General features: G+C 45.5%; 1 protein-coding gene across 2 annotated transcripts; it reads left to right on the top strand.

The window, feature by feature from the left end:
* The first annotated feature begins 12,731 nt into the window (after positions 1–12,731).
* On the top strand, positions 12,732–19,766 carry GJA4 (gap junction protein alpha 4). Of its 2 annotated transcripts, XM_082232574.1 has the most exons (3): positions 12,732–12,941; positions 14,107–14,170; positions 16,553–19,766. In XM_082232574.1, the coding sequence occupies exon 3, from the start codon at positions 16,559–16,561 to the stop codon at positions 17,615–17,617; it is 1,059 nt and encodes a 352-aa protein (XP_082088700.1). In that variant the 5' UTR covers positions 12,732–12,941; positions 14,107–14,170; positions 16,553–16,558; the 3' UTR covers positions 17,618–19,766. The 2 variants fall into 2 exon arrangements, with proteins under 2 accessions (XP_082088700.1, XP_082088701.1); XM_082232575.1 differs by lacking the exon at positions 14,107–14,170.
* The last annotated feature ends 723 nt before the right edge of the window (positions 19,767–20,489 follow it).

Below are 20,489 nucleotides of genomic sequence, written 5' to 3'. Positions count from 1 at the left end.
CTGAGGGTTGATCCACTTGACCATGACGAGAGCAAAGGAATTGGGCGCAACTAACTTTGTTCAAGTCATGCAATTTCATGCTTGAAATCCAGGGGCGGGAAAGGTTTCAGTCCAAGGGCTGCATTCCTATCCGGAGAACCTTCCAGAACCTGCATGATAGTGGTGGGTGGGTAGGGTGAGAGATAAAGGAAGGTGAAGTGGTGGATGTGACTCTTTGTAGGGAATGAACAATCCAGCCATACAAAAGTCAGAGGTTTACACACAGACCTCTCTCTATACCTCACCATCTGGAAAGCAAGAGGCAAAGCACAGTTCAAGGACACATTCCAGCAGACAAAAGCACTTGAGGCAGGCAGCCACAGGGCTGGTGGAAGGTGTGACCTAGGAGTTGGCATAGCCCAGGGAGAGGCTTGGGGGCCAGAGAAAGAGGCCTGGAGGGCCTCATTTGGCCTGCAAACCTGAGGTTCCCAACCCCAGCTGTAAACATTCATAACTCCACTGTTAATCCGGCATCCAACATCCAAGAGGGTAAGCCAGTGCACTTAATTGTCAGAAATCAAAGATTATTACAGTTCCAGGACAAAACCAAGCTGAAAAGCATTTTAATGCTGAACAATTGCCTCCATGGCAATCAAGCGCATCAGCATCCAGATATTTCTGGTGTAGCTTGACAGCTTCTCTTATGAATTCAACAAATTTCTCTGTGAGACCTTTCTTGTGGGTGACCTTCAATGAGGGCAGTCTTTTAAGGGGAAAAAATTGCTCCCACAATAATCACAATGTGGTAGGAAACTAGAATCCAGCAGGATAACACAGGAGTTAATGGAGGAAAAGAAGAGTAAGTAATAATTTCACTCACAGTTCTGAGTGCAGCTCAGAACTGAAACCTGCCATCCTCAGTAGACTAAATTCAATCAAAAAGAGACATTTTGCAGCAGCAGAAATGACAACAAAAGTTAGAAAAGGGGGATTGAGCTGCTTCCATTGCAGATGGTGAGAAATGGTTGGATAATTTCTCTACCCTCCAAGATTATTCAGTGGAATTTCCCCTCCAATTCTTCTGCTGGCAAGTAGGGCAGAGAACTTCAGAAGTCCCTTTTTCACTCAGCTCTAGGCCCCAGGGTCAGCAGATGGGGAAGGAGGAGAGGGATCTTGCAACTTTAATTGCTATGTAGAAGAGGAAATATCAACAGGTGTTTCTTCCCATTAAAGGTGCAGGAGCTGTGAGCCGTTTGTATCTGACCACCTCAGTAGACTTTGATGGAGGGGATTTAAGCAAGGGAAGGTTTTCATACCACTCACATCTGGTGACGGGGAGAAAGCTTCACCTGCAACATTTCTGCAAGTTTGGCTGCTGTTAAAGGTTCCAGCACAATCAGGAAGAAAAGCAAGTGATTTTTATGCTCTGTTGCCCTGCAAATAGGGTAAGGTAAAGGTAAAGGGACCCCTGACCAATAGGTCCAGTCGTGACCGACTCTGGGGTTGCGGCGCTCATCTCGCTTTACTGGCCGAGGGAGCCGGCGTTTGTCCGCAGACAGCTTCCGGGTCATGTGGCCAGCATGACTAAGTCGCTTCTGACGAACCAGAGCAGCGCACGGAAACGCCGTTTACCTTCCCACCAAAGTGGTACCTATTTATCTACTTGCACTTTGACATGCTTTCAAACTGCTGGGTTGGCAGGAGCAGGGACCGAGCAACGGGAGCTCACCCTTTCACGGGGATTCGAACCACCGACCTTCTGATCGGCAAGTCCTAGGCTCTGTGGTTTAACCCACAGTGCCACCCGCGTCCCGCAAATAGGGTAGGCAGCTGCAAAAGAGGACAGTGTTCCTGTACTCTTAATTTCTATGTATAAAAGGGACTTCAGCAAGCGTAGTATCTCATGCCAGGCACATCAGCTGATAGTACCTCAGTCCTCCAGCTATTGAAGGTACAGGAGCCCAGTCCTCTGAAAACATGAGTTCCCATTCCAGGTATATGGGAGGGAAGGAGAACTGGCCACAAATCTGAAAATTAGAAAAAAAGCTATTTGCTGCCTTTCAGCAGTAAATTAACCAGGTGCCAGGCTCTTATCTTTTGCTAATCTTGGCTGGGAGGTCAAGAGAGTGGCATGCTTATCGCTCTTTTGTCCAGGAAGTTATTTCTCTTTTCTGCTTTGAGCGAGTTCACCGGCAACTGAAAACAAAGAGAGCGTTGAGTGACAAGAGTCAGCTCTTCAAAGGAGAGGGCTTGACTTAAAAGGAGGCTGGGACTTCTCCCTGAAGGGGGTAAAAGTAACAACCATAAATCAATAGCGTTCAGCAAACATGTAATACAAAAGGGGGAGTGGAAGCTGGGGCGGAAAACCTCATGGAAGGCACAACCAAAGCAGCCTTTGCAAGATTTGCAAAGGAGATCTCCCTTGCAGGGAGATAAGGCTTGAGAATCAGAGCTGGGGGTGGAACTGGGTCTATTGCAGAGGCTGCAAGAACACCACGCTAGGTGATAGTGAAGCAGGCAAGAGAAGAGGGATTCAGGTCATACAACAGGCTCAAGGTAAAGGTGTTCAGATGGAGCAGGAGGGTATGCAGACTTAAAAGATGGCAGGGAGATAGGCCTTTTTTCAAGTTTGCTTTGTGTCAGGAACCCTTTCCTCATCAGTCTGTATCCTGGGGAATCGCCATGCGCATGCCACTTCAGCTCTCTGCACATTGCAGGGCAGTCTGGGTGCACACTCAGGTGGGTGATAGTTGGTGGCTAGCTCTGCAGAGCTCCACTATCAAGTGCTCCATTGCAAGGGAAGATTGGTTGTGATGAGCATGCCATTTTTCATAGGAACGTAGCTACCGTTCTCAATCTCGCAATGTGAAAATCCCCAGTGCAGTGGTTTAGAGTGCAGGGAGATCTGGGCTTGAATTCCCACTCAGCTATGAAGATGCATAACCTCGGGACAAGCACTCCCCTCCTCTCTGGGCACAAATGGCTGTTTTTCAGGGGAAAATGGGATCGCTGTCTTACTTGCATCACCCAGGACAACTTAGAGGAAGAAGCTTGGACTATAAACTTGATCTGTAAACAGGAGGGAACTCAGAGGAAATTAATTGCAATGAAAGTGCTACAGATAAATCAAGAATTTGCAGGAATTCTTCCAGGGCAGAAAGAGCCCAAACAGGCTTTAAGTGCCACTTCTTCCTTAATACTTCCCGTTCCAAGGGAAATCAGGAGGTCATGTTGTTACTTGTTCCACATCATCTGCAGCACAGACAGACCATTCTGGCCTTGCCCAGCATCCTGAGGGAAAGTCCCATTAGGGGCCCCTATGCAGGACCAACCAACCAGACTGGTATTTCGCAAGACTCAGCTCCTCTCTTGCTCAGAGCCAAGCATATCAGTTCCTTTAAGTCACTGAACAAATATTTTATTTGCCTAGCGAACTGTGTAATGCGAAAGGTCAAATAAATGTTACTTTGTTTATACAGACACATGCTGAGTTCCTTACTTACAGATGATGGGGAGAGTATGGAGAGGGGAGAGGCAGAGCAGAAGGAATGGGGTAAAGCAAGAAGATGAGAAAGGAACAGGAGAGATCCTGGAGTCTTGAGTTCAAACTGTGGTTACCTGCAGTGGTCTGTTGAGCTATGGCATTTGGAATGTCAGCCATGAGGACTAGTGATGTTCTGAAAACTGGAGCAAGCTTTTGAAGTCCTGGGTACCTGAAGAAGAGTCATGCTGGATCAGAAGAGCTCCAGCATGTGGCCTGCTGGATGGATACCTTTATGGAGCCCATCAGCAGGATGGGAAGGTAACAGCCCACTGCTGTCATTATTCCTCACCAGTTGTGATTCAGAGGCAGGCTGCCTCCATTTTCTGAGCCACTGACAAATCCCTCTCTTTCCAAATGCAAGGTGGTTCTTTTAAAATGAGATTCAGCGTGAGTGAGAAGATTAAAGATTTCATTCTAAACAGCAAGCATTATATACATTACCAAGCAAGCACTTCAATCTGCAACTTGGAAGCCCTCAAAAAGTGGCGAAGCAACTTTCCCAGGTAGCCTTAGGTTTGCACGGCTCTGCAATCGATCAGTCCATGCATGAGCTTCTCAGAAACTGTGCCCAACACCATCTGATTTATAGATAGATAGCCTGTTAGCCTACATGGCTTGCTCAACTGGCTACATGCAGATTATTCATTAGCCACCTCTCCCAGTGCCCCACTGTGTGTCTAACATCAAAGAAGTGTGTCTAACATCAAAGAAGGTGAAGGTACCCAGCGCTATCACTTCCTTCCACAGATTAGGGCATTAAAGGCTCCTCTCAGCCAAAGAGCTAAACAAGAGATAGAGAAGGGGAAGCAAACAGAGGCAGGAAGGGTAACCAAGTTAGATCACTAACTCCTTGAAATACAAATATCTTCCGGATAGATTGCCCATACAATACCCATTAGAAGCAACCATAGATACAGGCAATGAACACTCCAAAACTCCAGCTACACTTCCCTGACGCAGATGTCCTTGGTTTCTCTACTCAAAGCCAATGGATGCCTAGGGCAAATAGGGTGGTAGTCAACTTAGTTTTAATCAGAGTAGAAATTAATAAGCATGACTAAGATGGATCCATTAATGTCAATGGGTCTACTCTATGCAAAACCTAGTTGACCTAAAACCCATTGTTATAGCTGCTTGCCATACCAACCTAGGGAGTTGCAGCAGTGGAAACTTTACTGTGCCCACATGCAGCTCTAGTTGTCTTTTCTAGATCACATTCAATGTATGGGCAGTGTAGTCAGGCACATGTACGATGTTTGGGTGGATGGGGTGCATTTGGAAAGACAATTTACAAGCCTTAGCAAAGCTGGACCCTCAAGGGAGGACCCAAATAATTATCGCCCAGTCAGTCTGACATCAATACCAGGGAAGATTCTGGAGCAGATCATTAAGCAAACAGTCTGTGAGCACCTAGAAAGGAATGCTGTGATCACCAATAGTCAGCATGGATTTCTGAAAAATAAGTCATGTCAGACTAACCTGATCTCGTTTTTTGACAGAATTACAAGCCTGGTAGATGAAGGGAACGCAGTGGATGTAGCCTACCTTGATTTCAGCAAGGCATTCAACAAGGTGCCCCATGATATTCTTGTAAAGAAGCTGGTAAAATGCGGTCTTGACTATGCTACCACTCAGTGGATTTGTAACTGGCTGACTGACCGAACCCAAAGGGTGCTCATCAATGGTTCCTCTTCATCCTGGAGAAGAGTGACTAGTGGGGTGCCACAGGGTTCTGTCTTGGGCCCGGTCTTATTCAACATCTTTATCAACGACTTGGATGATGGACTCCAGGGCATCCTGATCAAATTTGCCGATGACACCAAACTGGGAGGGGTGGCTAACACCCCAGAGGACAGGATCACACTTCAAAACGACCTTGACAGATTAGAGAACTGGGCCAAAACAAACAAGATGAACTTTAACAGGGAGAAATGTAAAGTATTGCACTTGGGCATAAAAAATGAGAGGCACAAATACAAGATGGGTGACACCTGGCTTGAGAGCAGTACATGTGAAAAGGATCTAGGAGTCTTGGTTGACCACAAACTTGACATGAGCCAACAGTGTGATGCGGCAGCTAAAAAAGCCAATGCAGTTCATGGGCTGCATCAATAGGAGTATAGCATCTCACCTGGAGTACTGTGTCCAGTTCTGGGCACCACAGGTCAAGAAGGACACTGACAAACTGGAACGTGTCCAGAGGAGGGCAACCAAAATGGTCAAAGGCCTGGAAACGATGCCTTATGAGGAATGGCTAAGGGAGCTGGGCATGTTTAGCCTGGAGAAGAGGAGGTTAAGGGGTGATATGATAGCCATGTTCAAATATATAAAAGGATGTCATATAGAGGAGGGAGAAAGGTTGTTTTCTGCTGCTCCAGAGAAGCGGACACGGAGCAATGGATTCAAACTACAAGAAAGAAGATTCCACCTAAACATTAGGAAGAACTTCCTGACAGTAAGAGCTGTTTGACAGTGGAATTTGCTGCCAAGGAGTGTGGTGGAGTCTCCTTCTTTGGAGGTCTTTAAGCAGAGGCTTGACAACCATATGTCAGGAGTGCTCTGATGGTGTTTCCTGCTTGGCAGGGGGTTGGACTCGATGGCCCTTGTGGTCTATTCCAACTCTATGATTCTATGATTCAACTTCCCAATATATGTAGAGTCGTTTCTGCCTAAGCATTTGCAGCTGGTGAGCTGGATGCTTAGGTTCCCCCAACCCCTACAGGCCATTTCAGACAAGTGGAACCAGCCAGCCACCTATCAGTCACCTGATGCCAGGGGACAGGTTTTCGTTTGCCCAGGTGGTTTAAAACCAAACCATGCAGGCAAAGGCACAGAGCTTTGCAAGTGCTGGTGATCAGCTGGTTGGCAGTACCTGCAGACCCCACTTTGGGACAGGAAGCTGGGTCTTCACCTGCCCTACCAAGGGGGGGCAGTGCAAAAACTGATGCAAGGCAGGAGAGGAGCTGTCCACATTGTGGCAATGTGATGCAGACCAGACAGTAACACACTAATCTCAACGCCCCTGCTAGTTAGTCAGGATCTATACGTGATCCCTGACTAGGTGGCAGTAATACTGTGGCTGATCCAGAAGATGATGAAAGAAACAGGAAGTGGAGATAAATTATTACTGAAGCACCAACACTTGCCAGCCATTTGGGGGGCTGGGGGAGGATGCCACCAAGCAGGATCAAAAGAGGTGACCAGAAGGGAATGACTTTTATTTTGTTTGAACCCCACTGAAATAGATATTTCCAACCCCAGCATCTAAGCTGGAGAATAATTGTGGTCCAGTTTGTAGCTGATATGAAGGCACCTGCTGTGGCTTCCTGGCTGAAATAAACAGACCCCCAATGTGCAGCCGCTGACAGGCTGGAAGACCCCATTGGAGCTGCAATCCTTGAGCACCATTACAGAAGAATGAAGGGATCCAACCAAAACGAAAATATGACATGTAATCAATGAACCTGGCTTCAATGTGTGAATGCTAAGAGCCATCTCCATCAAGCTAAGATTCATACCCTCGCATTCCTGCCAGCTCAGGGACACTCGGCACTCACAGCTCCACAGTGCTAGGAAGACCACACCTTGGGTGCGTGTCCTACTTTGCAGCTGCCAAGTGTTGTTAAACTTTAATACTATCTAACCAAGAGCCAACCTGCCCCAGGAAGCCGAGATCAGTATCAATTATTCACCAGCCCTTAATAAATATTACACACCAAAAAGTTATTGAAAGAATTTCCGTTTCATTTCCTCTTAAAGAATCTTCCAGGTACTGGTTGCAGCTCACCTGGGAAACTCTGATTGCCCCCCACTTGCTCTCCAGCCCCTACCAAACAGCTTTGCTGGATGCTGAGTGGCTTATGCAGTAGCCTTTACTTATCTCCTTGCCAGCTGAAAGCTAAGGAGTTAATACCCCTTGGAAGGTAATAGTCTATTCAAAACACAGCAGGTGGGCTCTGCTACCTGTAGCCAGGTATGTGGCAAGGGAAACAATGGTCCCCTCGCTTAGATATTGACATATGTACTGAAGGAAGCACACAAGAAAGCCCATCACCACCTCAAGCCAGTAAGCTCTGGCTTTATGGCATCTGCTCTTGGCAGCTATGCTCAGGCTTGGATTCCCAGAGCAGTCGTGTGCAAATCCAGAACCTGGAGCTGGCAGGGCATCTCAGCCATGAATTCTCAATCCACATCTTGCCTGTGTCTCCAACTCCCTAGCGAAACGTAGGTCACATCCGCACCATACATGTAAAGCACATGACTTGCCACCAAAAAAACCTACAATTCCCAGTATTCTAAGGGTTCTGGGAACTGTAGTTCCATAAGGGGCAAATTGCAATTCCTAGGATTTGTGTTACAGATAGGTAGCAGTGATGGTCTGCCATAGTCAAAATAAAAAATTCCTTCCAGTAGCACCTTAAAGACCAACTAAGTTAGTTCTTGGTATAAGCTTTCGTGGGCATGCACACTTCTTCAGATAAGAAAGAATTCTTCAGATTCTTTGGTATCTGAAGAAGTGTGCATGCACACGAAAGCTCATACCAAGAACTAACTTAGTTGGTCTTTAAGGTGCTACTGGAAGGAATTTTTTATTAGGATTTGTGTGTTTTAAATGGGTGGTGTGACTCCAGGCAAGTCAGTGTTTCTAAGCCCAATACAGTCATGTTGTTTAGTCATTTAGTCGTGTCTGACTCTTCGTGACCCCATGGACCAGAGCACAATACAGTCATACCTCGGGTTGAATACGCTTTGAGTTGAGCGTGTTCGAGTTGCGCTCCGTGGCAACCCGGAAGTAATGGAGCGCCTTACTTCTGGGGTTTCGCCGCTTGCACATGCGCAGTCGCTCAAAATGACGTCACACGCATGCTCAGAAGGTGTGAAAAGCGACACGTGTGTGCGCAGACGTGCCATCACTAGTTACGTTTGCTTCTAGATGCAAACGGGGCTCTGGAATGGATCCCGTTCGTATCTAGAGGTACCACTGTATAGACAAAAATATATATCAAAAGTTCCTAACCCCAAGATTCAGATTCTCATGCTTTCCTGTGAGCCATGCGCTTCTTTCCAGTGTCAGTTGCTCTTCCTGCAGAGGATGAGCCCCTGGCCTGATCCAGAAGGGTTCTTTTTATGTACTTACGCTAATTTTTGCATTTCACTTCAAATGCCCATTCAGAATAATTTGTCTCATTCCAGTTACATCCACCGTCTAACCTTTGCCCCCAGCCCCGCTCTCTGTTTTCCTTTGCAAACATCCATGAGCCCAGATGGAGCAACAGCTAATTCAGCAAAAGCCCTGTGATGACCCACCTTCGGAGGACGGCAGCTTAAAACTTTAATGGTGTCTTAGGGGCCTCTCCATATTTAATTCCATCCCAGCCTTTAGATCACTATGTTCTCTTAACTCAGCAAAGGGTTTATTTATGAGAGAGAGAGCTGTCTATTTAAAACAGCAGATGCACCAATTTTCTGGAGGGATCTCCCCCCCCCCCATAGTTCAGAAGGTGAAATTACCTTCTTTGTATTATTAAATGCTTGCTGTCCCACTGCCACCCAGTGGCCACAAGAGAAAATTGTCATTTCACAGCTTTTCTACATTTTTAAACTCACGCAACAGCAGCAAAAATAAAACCCACCCTACCCCCGCCCCTTTCTCCCCATTTTCCCAAGTCATGGGGATTTTCAGGAAAGCCTGAAAATGCACTGCATGCAGAAGGTCCCAGGTGCATGCAAAGCATATGCTCTGCCACTGAGCCACAGCCCCTTCCCAACTAGCTCAGTATTGTAAGCACGGACTGGCAGCAGCTTTCCAGGAGGCATTCCGGCAGGGGACATTCCCAATCCTACCTGGAGACAAGGCATACCTAGGGGTTGGTTAGGCTGGTCAGTCTTTTTGCTGAAAACAAAGATGAGGAAAGGGTGGAACAACCTCGCCCCACCATCAAAGTCAATCTGAAGTGGGCCCTGCAAATTACCGTAGATGAGTGGAACCTGAAACCAGGGTCTTAGCATGGCCATAACTTTGATCATTGTAAGCTGCCCTGAGATTCCTTTTCAGCTGGAGAGCAGGATTGAAGTTCTTTAAATAAATGAAACCATCATGGTTCATCCACACGGTGTCTAATTTGGTCCTAATACAGCTCAACTACACTTCAGGACTTGGTTGTTAATCATACCTTTAGCCCAGGAGGTGGCGCTGCTTCCTTACTTATAAAAATACTGTGGCTGAATTCAATCCCATCCTAGGAAAAAGTGACTCAAGTCGAAAATTAATATGAGAGGGAATTGGATTACTTACGGAGATTTAATAATTCAAGAAGGGGGGAAATGGAAAATGAAGCCATATGAACAAGTAAAATAACATGTGTTTGATTGGTTGCATTGTTTTCAGGTAAATGAAATGTTTAAAAAGGACTTAAAAGAAGAAGAAGAAGAAGAGTTTGGATTTGATATCCCGCCTTTCACTCCCCTTCAGGAGTCTCAAAGCGGCTAACATTCTCCTTTCCCTTCCTCCCCCACAACAAACACTCTGTGAGGTGAGTGGGGCTGAGAGACTTCAGAGAAGTGTGACTGGCCCAAGGTCACCCAGCAGCTGCATGTGGAGGAGCGGAGACGCGAACCCGGTTCCCCAGATTACGAGACTACCGCTCTTAACCACTACATGTGGATATACAGAAAAAGAATCGAAATTTCAAACAGAGATAATAAATAATGATTATAAGATAATGTCAAAAATGTATAAAATGTTGTTGGAATGGCAAACGATGGATGAGGAGGTAAAGTCGGTTATGATACATTGGGCCAGAGACTTTGGTTATAATATACAATTGGCTGACTGGGGAAAAGTATGGAATGAAAATATGAAATTTACTGCATGCATGGCATTAAAGGAAAATATTATGAAAATGGTATATAGATGGTATATAACACCAGTTAAGTTAGCAAAAATGTTTAAAACGTGTAATAAGTGTTGGAAATGTAAAGAAAAAGAAGGATCTTTTTTCCATATGTGGTGGGAATGTAAGAAGGTAAAGGGTTTCTGGGAAATGATATACAGTGAGTTGAAGATGTTTAAATATACATTTGTAAAGAAACCAGAAGCCTTTTTGTTAGGAATAATAGTAAGAGAGATAAATAGAAGGGACTACAAACTTTTTCAATACGCAGTAACAGCGGCAAGAATATTAATGGCCCAAAAATGGAAACAAGAGGAGTTACCGACCCTTGAAGAGTGGAGAATGAAACTTATGGACTATGCAGAATTGGACAAATTGACTGGGAAGATTAGATATCAACGGGATCACAAGTTCATCGAGGACTGGGGAAAGTTTACAGATTATCTGAAAAGCATATGTGACGAACAGACAACGCTAGTGGGATTTAAAGAGGCTTTGTGAAAGTTAAAGATGTATTGTAAAAAAGAAATAGAACTGAAAGGATAATATTAAATGGCAATATTAAATTTAGAGAATGCGTAAAAATAGAAAATATGGATGATTGGTAGAGAAGCTGGTGGAAGTCCAAAAAGCTGAAATTTGTGAATATTGTTTAAGATGGCGAATTTGTAAAAGGAAAATTTTAATAAAAATTACTATAAAAAAGAAAAAGAAAAAGTGACTCAAGTCTGTGGCTGAGCCATAGGCGCTGGCTCCAGGGGGCTGAGGCTCTTTGGGCCCCCTCAGACTTTTGGGGGGGCAGGAGCAGGCCAGCCCCCCCCCCCATTTTTGAGACCAAACATGGAGCAACATTAGGACATCATATCAGGCCCCCATATCGGGGGCCTCTGAGCTGAGTGAAAATGGCCTCCCTAAATTATGCAGGTGGTGAAATTAAGAGGCACATGGAAGGGGGTTCATTTTCCTGAATGTTCTCCAAGGAGGAGTTTGGGGTGGTGGCAAAAAAAAAGGGTAAATTCACAAATCATTTTCCAGAAAAATTCTCTTCTCTTAAATTTCAGGTTGGTTCATACTGAGGGATACTACATACTGCAACAGGTCACTGATGCAATAATAGAGCATTAGCAATAGATTGATACTAGACCATCCACGGATCATTCCACTTTATTAGTTGTTCTGCAATGCCTCTCCATATTGTTGCATTACTACTATCTTGTAGCAAAACAAAACAAACCCCACAACATTAGGTAAAGGGACCCCTGACCATTAGGTCCAGTTGCAGCCGACTCTGGGGTTGCAGTGCTCATCTCGCTTTATTGGCCGAGGGAGCCGGCGTACAGCTTCCGGGTCATGTGGCCAGCATGACTAAGCCGCTTCTGGCAAACCAGAGCAGCGCACGGAAACGCCGTTTACCTTCCCGCGGGAGTGGTACCTATTTATCTGCTTGCACTTTGATGTGCTTTCGGCAAAACAAAACAAACCCCACAACATTAGTTGTGCAAAAATTACAAGATTTAGCCAGGAAAGACATGCAGCTCTTGCAAATGAAGCACTATGACCACCCAGAAATGTTTGATGCTGCAAACATTTATTGAGTATAACTGCCCTTATACCACCATGAGTACAAATCATTACGAAGGGCACCTGTCCTTTGGCTGATTGGTTGGTTGCAGTTTCTTTGTTGTTGTTTTCTGACAATGCAGAAGGGGCCAAAATACTGACCTCAGCATAATTTTGCTTCCAAGCAAACACACCGAAGACCAGGCTGGGGGGGGGGGGACATGCTGCATTGCTAGTTTCCAAAAGATAATACCAGAGCCCCCCTACAATAAACTCCCACTGCCACTGGCCTTGCTGAGGCCTAGCTCATTCCCGATTCCCACGCTTAGTTAATTGCCGGCAAATTCCGCTTCTCCAGGATTTCCCTCTTGTTTCTCTTGGCCCAGACAGCTTCACAATGGGCAACGCTTGTTATTTCAGTCTTCGTTGTTTTCCTATGCTTCCTATTTCCCCGACTGCAGCTCTCCCCCTGCCTGCCCGTTTGTAAGGAAAGCAGCAAGCTAAACCCTGCAAGGCCACTGGGCTGATCCAAGCCTCTCTTAGGACTCCTGCTGTCTCCTCTCCTCTCCCATAATTTCACCCACCCATTACACATGCCTCCAGCCAGGAAGCAGGTGAAGTCACTCTGGTTTCCCTTCTTTTTCCACCTGCCCCACCAGCTGCCCCTTGGAGGATCATAATAATGCTACAGGACTGAAAGCCGGCCCAAAGCTTTTGATAACAGTGACTCCTCCCTTCCCCTTTAGCTCCTCCCCTCTGCACTCATCCTGGAGTTATTGTAGTCAACTTCCCCACCATCACCACCAAGCTCTTCAGAACAGTCACGGAGTCTCCTGGATCACAGCAAGAGGGCTCTGTGCTCTCTTGCCGAAGCCTCCTTTCTCTTCTGGAGCAAAACTTGAACTCAGAAGGACAGTAATCCAAAACTTGGATTTGTATGCTGAGAACTTGCATTTTACTTGTTGGTGAGTACCACAGTCGGGGAAAGAACATAGGAAGCTGCCAAGTCAGGCCCTTGGTCTATCTTCTTCAGTGTTGTCTACACTGACTGGCAGCAGCTCTCCAGGGTTTGGGGCAGGGATCTCTCCCACCCTGGCTGGGGATGCCAGGGATCAAACCTGGCACCTTCTGCATGCAGAGCACGTGTTCTGCCACTGAGCTACAGCCCTTCCCCAGATTTGTTTTGGCCCAATCTCCAAATTAGTTGGACAGCCTCAGAAGTAGTGGGCCCATTTCTTTGATTTATTTTACTTTATTCGTTTATTATTTCCTACTTGCCTGTGAGTTCTTTCCACTTGGTCTGGTACTCTTTTTCTGCATGGAACCTTGGAATGATTTAGTCGTTTAGCTATATTTCTGTCCTGCCCTCTTTCTATCAAGAGGGTATGCATGGCACAGTCTCCCATACAGACCTGCTTTGCTTCAGCAAAGTTGCTGTATCCTTTGGCAACTAGTTTTTAGTCCTCAGTGGAAGAAGGAGCAAGCACACTGCATGTGCTCAGAGGCACACTCTTATCCTTGTGTGTATATTCCATGTATACTGAGCCTCAGTCCCAGTACAGAATGCAAATTCTGGAGCGTGGACTCTCAGCCAGATAATAAAACACCAGATAATAAAGATAGGATCACACACACCAAACTGGCATAGGGCTGCCAACTTTTCAACCTGCCACTGTCATCATGCTTTCAATAGCACCTTGAAACGCATACATTAGCCAGCAGTCATGTTTCCCTCCATGCCGTGAAAAGTTCTGCTGGTTGATGTGTGTCAGGCAATGAAGACACAGCTGCAGAACAGGATTTCCTTCCATCTGGCAACCCTGATCTGAGATAGCTTGCGTTTCTTCCAAGCATTGGGGGTTTCTTACTTATCCTTGATAGGCAGTTCTGGGCAGCAGCAGGAGAAAAACATTTACCTGCCCTGCCGGAATTTCCTCTAGAATAATTTAACCCTTTGATAGAGTTAAACCTGCTCCGCCCACACACACACCCCTTCCTTAGTTGGCTCTGTTGAGTGGGACAATCCTTTCAGTATGTGAGGTTGAAAAGGCTATCACTTTAAAAGCTGATCAAGCCCCTGACTGGACACTTCTTGATTGACTGCCTGCTCCTTTCTCTTTATAACCCCAGGGGCAAGAAGCAGAGGGCTGTGGTGGCCTTCAGAGAGGTACTAGGCTGAGAGAGGGCTTAAAAGGTGAGCAAAAGAATCTGTTGTTTGGCCTTTGTTGTCTGTGGACTTTATGACTTGTTCCTCTGTCTTTATTTGCACTTTAAGATTAAATCTCTGTTTATGTTTTAAAGTTGGTGGTGCCAAAAATCTATGATAGGATATAACTTAGCATTGAAAAATACCCATGTTTAGTAGCTCCATGCATGGTTTTTGAAGATACCTAAGACAGTGCTGCAGGATGAAATTGCCAAGTTAAAACAAATAACTGGATGGGTGGGGAAAGGCTCCAGAATGCAGAAATGGCTGTAGCTCATCAAGGTCCCAGGTTCAGTTCCCAGCTGCATCTCCAAGTAGGAACTGCTGCTGCCAGTCAATGTGTGTAATATGGAGCTAGGTGGAGCAATGGTGTGAATTTGTATAAGACACCTTCCTATATTATTACAGCAGCAGGAGCTCCTCATTGCTGTCTCCAATTAAAAGCTTGGTATGCAATCATGCTTTTAAGCACAAGTGCCTTGTCTGATACAAAATTTTAAATTTAAGGTGATGTTAGCTTTACGGGGAAGTTCCTGCAGAGCAGCTGAACACAGCAGAGAGAGAATAGCTTTTCAAAGGTCTCCGTTTTGTATATTTTGTCAGCGTGCTCAGTATCTTGCTTCCCCCCTCCCAATAAGATTTAATCTTTCTAGCTGTTGTTTTTTACAGGAAACTGAGGGTAACAATGAGTGATATGATTAACCCCAGATATGGTGTTGTGGTTGGCTTGGCTTCTTGGTACAGATCCCTAAAGGGACAGCATTCATTGGGCGGTTTGTCTCCTAAGTGCTAAAAGATCATAGAATCAAAGAGTTGCAAGGTATTCCAAGCGCCATCTACTCCAACTCCCTGCAGTGCAGTCCCTGACAAATGGCCACCCAACCTCTGTTTAAAAACCTCCAGTGAAATAGTCTACCACCTTCCTAGACAGTCTGTTCCACTGCTGAACAGCTCTAAGATCAGGGGAAGTGAGGGTCTGGTCCCTTTAGTAGAAATATATCGTGGTGGTTTTTTTCTAAATGTTCTGCAAACGATGAGACTATTAGGAATTTTCCTGCACAGTGGATCTTCTTACCAGACATCCACACCAAGCATGCAAAGCACTTTTATACCATTTTCAGTGTCATGGTTCCCTCCCCCCCCCCAAGGGAACTGTGGTTTGTCATGGGTGATATTAGGAGAACCCTTCACAGAGCTATAATTCCCAGCATGTTTAACAAACTTCATTTCTCATAATTCCTTGGGGAGGAAACATGACTGTGAAAGTAGTATAAGAGTCGTAGGATCCTGAGCTTTATTTATTTTTTATTTCTTGCAAAACTTCAGCCCAACAACATGAATATATGGTGTGGATTTGACTGTTGCCTTTTCTCCTTCACAGGGCAATTTCTAGGATTAATTTGCAGGCCAGTAGGTTAATTCACATTGGTCCCAGGGCCTGGTCTTAAGACACTTAATGGGCCAAGATTGCTGAAGCTAAGGAGGTCTGGGTCTTGTCAATGCCTCACTGCGAGACATTTTGAGAATCCTATTAAAGCTGCCTCGTTTCCACAGCAGAAAAACAAGGCCCTTCTCCCTGCTTGCTGAGCACTCTTCCAAACCCCTTCCAAAGAACTGGTATTTTTAAAGTGTTTTTTAGGCTGCTAACATCACTATGGTCCAGAATTTGTATATGCATATATCTGTACTTTTCTGCTTTAAACTCTACTCTTAAAGCTTTCGTCCTTCAATGTCCATGAAAATTCTGGATAGGCAAATATTCTAGTCCTCAAAGTATCTTGTTACTAGATAGGTGGAGAGGGTGGTGTAGAGCATGGGAACAGTTAGCTGGCCCTTTCTCTCTATCCCAAAACTGTCTTTTAAAAATGGGATGCTCTGTAAGGATTGTCCTTGTCCAGATGTAGAAGAGCCTGAAACACTTCTGGATTCCTCTGCCCTTTGTTATTTTGAAAGCAAGTTCTGACACTTCTAGAAATTCAGCTGCTCTTCACTTCCACAATAGCAGGGCACCAGGGGTGAGACTTGCGCAAGCTACCATTCTGACTGTTAGCGTCTTAAGGCAAATTGTATTTTAAGTCTGGGGCTCCTTATTTCAAAAAAATAAAATACAACAATTATATGTGATCTGTGCTTGCTCATACTTGGTCTTCACTTGTGCTGGTCTCTCCCCACCCCAAGCTATCTAAACTTTCACCTGTAAGCTTTTGGGGCAGGAACCTTCCTTGTTAATTTTAGTCAGAAACACCACCTACACTGAATGGTGTTATGGCAACAAGATTTGCAAAACTTCGCTGTGTGGCTATGTATCACATTGCAAGTAATCAAGAGTGGCTTTTAAGTGGTAAAAGTATGTATTGTGCTCTCCCTTAGCACAAGATGGGTGACTGGGGCTTCCTGGAGAAGTTACTGGACCAAGTGCAGGAGCACTCGACAGTCATCGGCAAAATCTGGTTGACGGTCCTCTTCATCTTCCGCATCTTGATCCTGGGCCTCGCCGGGGAGTCCGTGTGGGGAGATGAGCAGTCAGACTTTGTTTGCAACACCAAGCAGCCCGGCTGCCCCAACGTCTGCTATGACAAGGCTTTCCCCATTTCCCACGTCCGTTACTGGGTCTTGCAGTTCCTCTTTGTCAGCACACCCACCTTGGTCTACCTGGGGCACGTCATCTATCTCTCCCGGCTTGAGGTGAAGCTGAAGGAGCGGGAGAGTGAGCTCCGGGCTTTGCAGTCTAAGGATTACAAGGTGACAGCCATGCTGGTGGCGGTGGAGAAGAAGATGGCCAAGATCTGCGTGGCGGAGGATGGGAGGATTAAAATCCGCGGGCCTCTGATGTGGACCTACACCATTAGTGTGGTCTTCAAGAGCATCTTTGAGGCTGGCTTCCTCCTTGGCCAGTGGTACCTATATGGTTTTGTAATGCATGCCCGTTATGTCTGTCAGGGGGACCCGTGCCCACACCATGTGGACTGCTTTATGTCCCGTCCCACTGAAAAAACTATCTTCATCCTCTTCATGCTGGTGGTGGGCTTGATCTCCCTCGTTCTCAACCTTCTGGAGCTCTTCCACCTCTGCTGCAAGAGCCTGCTGCACAACACCAAGGAAAGAGACTACTGTTCCCCCTCCTCTGCTCCTCCCATGCCCTGTGAGGCCAACAGCTTCCCCAACAAGCTTTGCGGTGTGCCTGAGGAGGCTTATTCCGACAAGGCTTTCTTCTACCTCCCAATGAATGAGAGGCCTTCTCCGCCCTACCAGGCATACAACAAACTTTCCAGTGAGCAGAACTGGGCCAACTTCAACACAGAAGAAACCTTGGCCTTGCAAGGCAGGAATAAGCCCCCTGACGTCTTTAACACGGATGCCCCCATAGTCCATCTCTCTCAGGAAAGGCAGTCGAGCCGGCCTAGCAGCAGTGCTTCCAAGAAGCAATATGTCTAGCAAGCAAAGCAACCATTACAGAAGATGGATGTTGTCTTCCTTTGTGGCAACTCTGGGTTTACTCAGCTAATTAGCCTTCCTGATAATGGATGGCTCCCTTCCGATTTTGACAAAAGTGGCCATGTCTCAAATGTTCTTCTCAGGGGCCGCCTTGTTTTCTACCATGTGAAACCTGCTGTACCAAGTAGGGCTATCCTGGCTTTCGTATAGACATAAACTGAACCTTCCAGGTAGAGTCTACCATGGGACATCTTCTGGGCCAATGAAATGGCTGGTTCACAGACATTCAGTCATCCAAGTGTCAGAGGGTGACTAGTTGATTGGGGAGGGGCATTTGTTGGTCTTCTTTTTGTGTTAGGCCTTGCAGGTGAGGATGGGTAGCAGCAACCACCGGATGAGGAGGAGGAGGAGGAACGGGCACCTCTACCAGCTTGGCACTATGCAGGAGTTGGCCTTGCTTTCTGGAAGATGATTTGTATCCTAGTGCAGAAGACACAGAGGAAAGTGTTTTTGTTTTCAGTGGGAAGAAACTTACTGTTGTGGCTTCTATTCCCAGATAGCAACATGGTGACGTTGTATGACATTCATATATTATTTTTTCTTTCCTTTTCTGCACAACTCCCTGGTTTACAGGAAGTCTGAGTAGGATAGCAAAACTGCGAGCCATATACAGTCATGTTGGACTAAAAACAGAGTTCCTGTCACAAGCGGGCATTTTAGGGAATATCGGCCACTGCCGAAGTAAGTTTGTCAAGCAGGCCTCCTCGCTGACACAGTTTGGTTGGTGTGGCTTAAGTACTTTTCAGTTATTTCTTGCATGTTGTGCTCCTTGATGGCAACTGTCACTGGAAACTGTCCCTGAAGGCTTTGTGCCTTATTATGGAGTTCACCTTCACTGTATAATGTAACCACTAGCACTTGATCTGAAAAAGACTTTTGCACTTCCAACTTGATAGCTTTTTTTGGAATTGAAGATCCACAGCAAAGTACATGCTTCCCTCCTACAAACTGCTCAGGGTTAACCCCCCCCCCCCCACTGGCTGCCATTTAAGTTTCTGGTTCTGGGACACCTTTCTATAGACCAAAGGCAGCAAACATGGTGCCCCCAGATATATTTGGACTACAGCTCCCAACATCCCTGACCATTTGCTGGCTTGGGCTGATGGGAGGTGGAGTCCAATAACATTAGCCATCCCTGCCAAAGACATCCTAAATAAGGTTTTAGTTAATTTGTTCACCAATTCATCAAAACTCTGTCTCCTGATCATTTTCTGAAGTGTCATTTTTTTTTCATCAAAAGCAAGACACTGGTCCACTGGGCTGTCAAGAAACTGGTGGCATGTCTGTGGCTGTTAACTTTTGTTTGATGTACATTCCAATGCATATAGGCCCCCCTCCCTGCCATACTGGATAACAATTGGTCCTCTTGGGTTCAGTGTCTGTCCCCCTGCTTAACCCCACTATGTAGAATGATGCGTTAAGTCATAAAACACTGTTTACTATTCTCTTTTTAAGATGTCAGATGTTTTATATATGTATCTTTAAGTATGGCTGTATTGCCCAATCTCTATCCTGGATTCTTTGTTTTGCTTTCCTGTCCCCTTGTGTTAATTTATTGCAATCTTAAATCCTGTATAGTCTGAAAAGGCAAGCTGGATCTTCTGCATCTGTTGCTGAGGCAGCGTCTAAAAGTTTAAAGAAGGAATCTCACCTGAATCTCACAGAAGGATATGCCTGTTGAGCTGCCTTGGGAAGAGGTCTTTATCCATTTCTGAACTAAGACAAAGGGCAGGGGTGTCTTAAAATGTTTATCTGCAGCAACTTCTTGCATAAGAAGTGTTGGCTTCAATAAGAATATGGCAGCTCCCTCTTTGTAGCATCCAACATCCTAACCAACAGGACGTTGGGCAGCCTGATTTTTCTCGGTCTCCAGTGAACTGTTCTTGATAAAGCTGTGAAAAGGAGATCTGTATCTGTCGGTTTGATGTCAACCAGCATGTAATATGGAGAGCTTGCTTCCCCACTGCCAAACTGGCCAAAGTTGAATGAACAGCAAGAGTGCAAGTAGGAAATTTGGGAATACATTTAGTAGTATTAAAAGTGGTTTGTTTGTTGTTGTTTTTCAAATTAAAAGAAAAACATGAGACCATATTGTGTGTGCAATAAGAGTGCTCCTTGAACCCTTTGTTACATACTCTGTGCTTGAAATGAAAAAGCAGGTTCTGGGAAGTGAGGGGGAAACTGCCTTGTGTTTCACAACTGGTGTGGCCAGGCTTTTGAGGGCTCCTTTGCTTATTTAACTGGTGCCCCAACAGCTATTAACCCAGATCCGGCTTCATAAAGAACATACTGTATATGACAACCAAAGAACATCCGCCCTTTGAAAGTGGCACTTCTCCAAATGTTGCAGTGCAGTTCACCAATCAAGTACCGGGTACAAAAACATATATGCCAGGGCAAGCGGTATGTGTATTATTAATGATAATACTATACAAAAAAGCCTTACGTTGGGGGAAATTGCTTTGGAAATGTGTGTATAGTAAGCAAAAATGTATAGCTGGAAATATGCTGATGAATACTCAATATGACTTCTTAATAATAATCCCAAACTGATGTGACAATGTGGGGAATGGAACATGATTGGAAACCATGAGAAACAGAAATTGACAAACCTTCCTACCCCTATTTGCAACATACATAAATTATAGGCAGCTCAAAACTTCATTCTACCTCAAGAGCAAAACATAAAACGGGGGGGGGGGCTTTTACAGCCAGACGGCTGCATTTCCCCATGACTTACCTGCCAGGGGCTGCATGCCAGTGGGTGGGGTCAGAGACCAAAAGGGTAGGACAAATGGAAATGCTGCTTTCA

The sequence above is a fragment of the Podarcis vaucheri genome, assembly GCF_965113315.1.
Source record: "Podarcis vaucheri genome assembly, chromosome: 7".
Lineage (NCBI taxonomy): Eukaryota > Metazoa > Chordata > Lepidosauria > Squamata > Lacertidae > Podarcis > Podarcis vaucheri.
Note: the sequence above shows the minus strand (reverse complement) of the source record. Positions and strands in the feature narration are given on the sequence as shown.

Coding starts and splice junctions, on each gene's coding strand:
- GJA4 (XM_082232575.1), top strand. CDS start 16,559: ATGGGTGACTGGGGCTTCCTGGAGAAGTTACTGGACCAAGTGCAGGAG.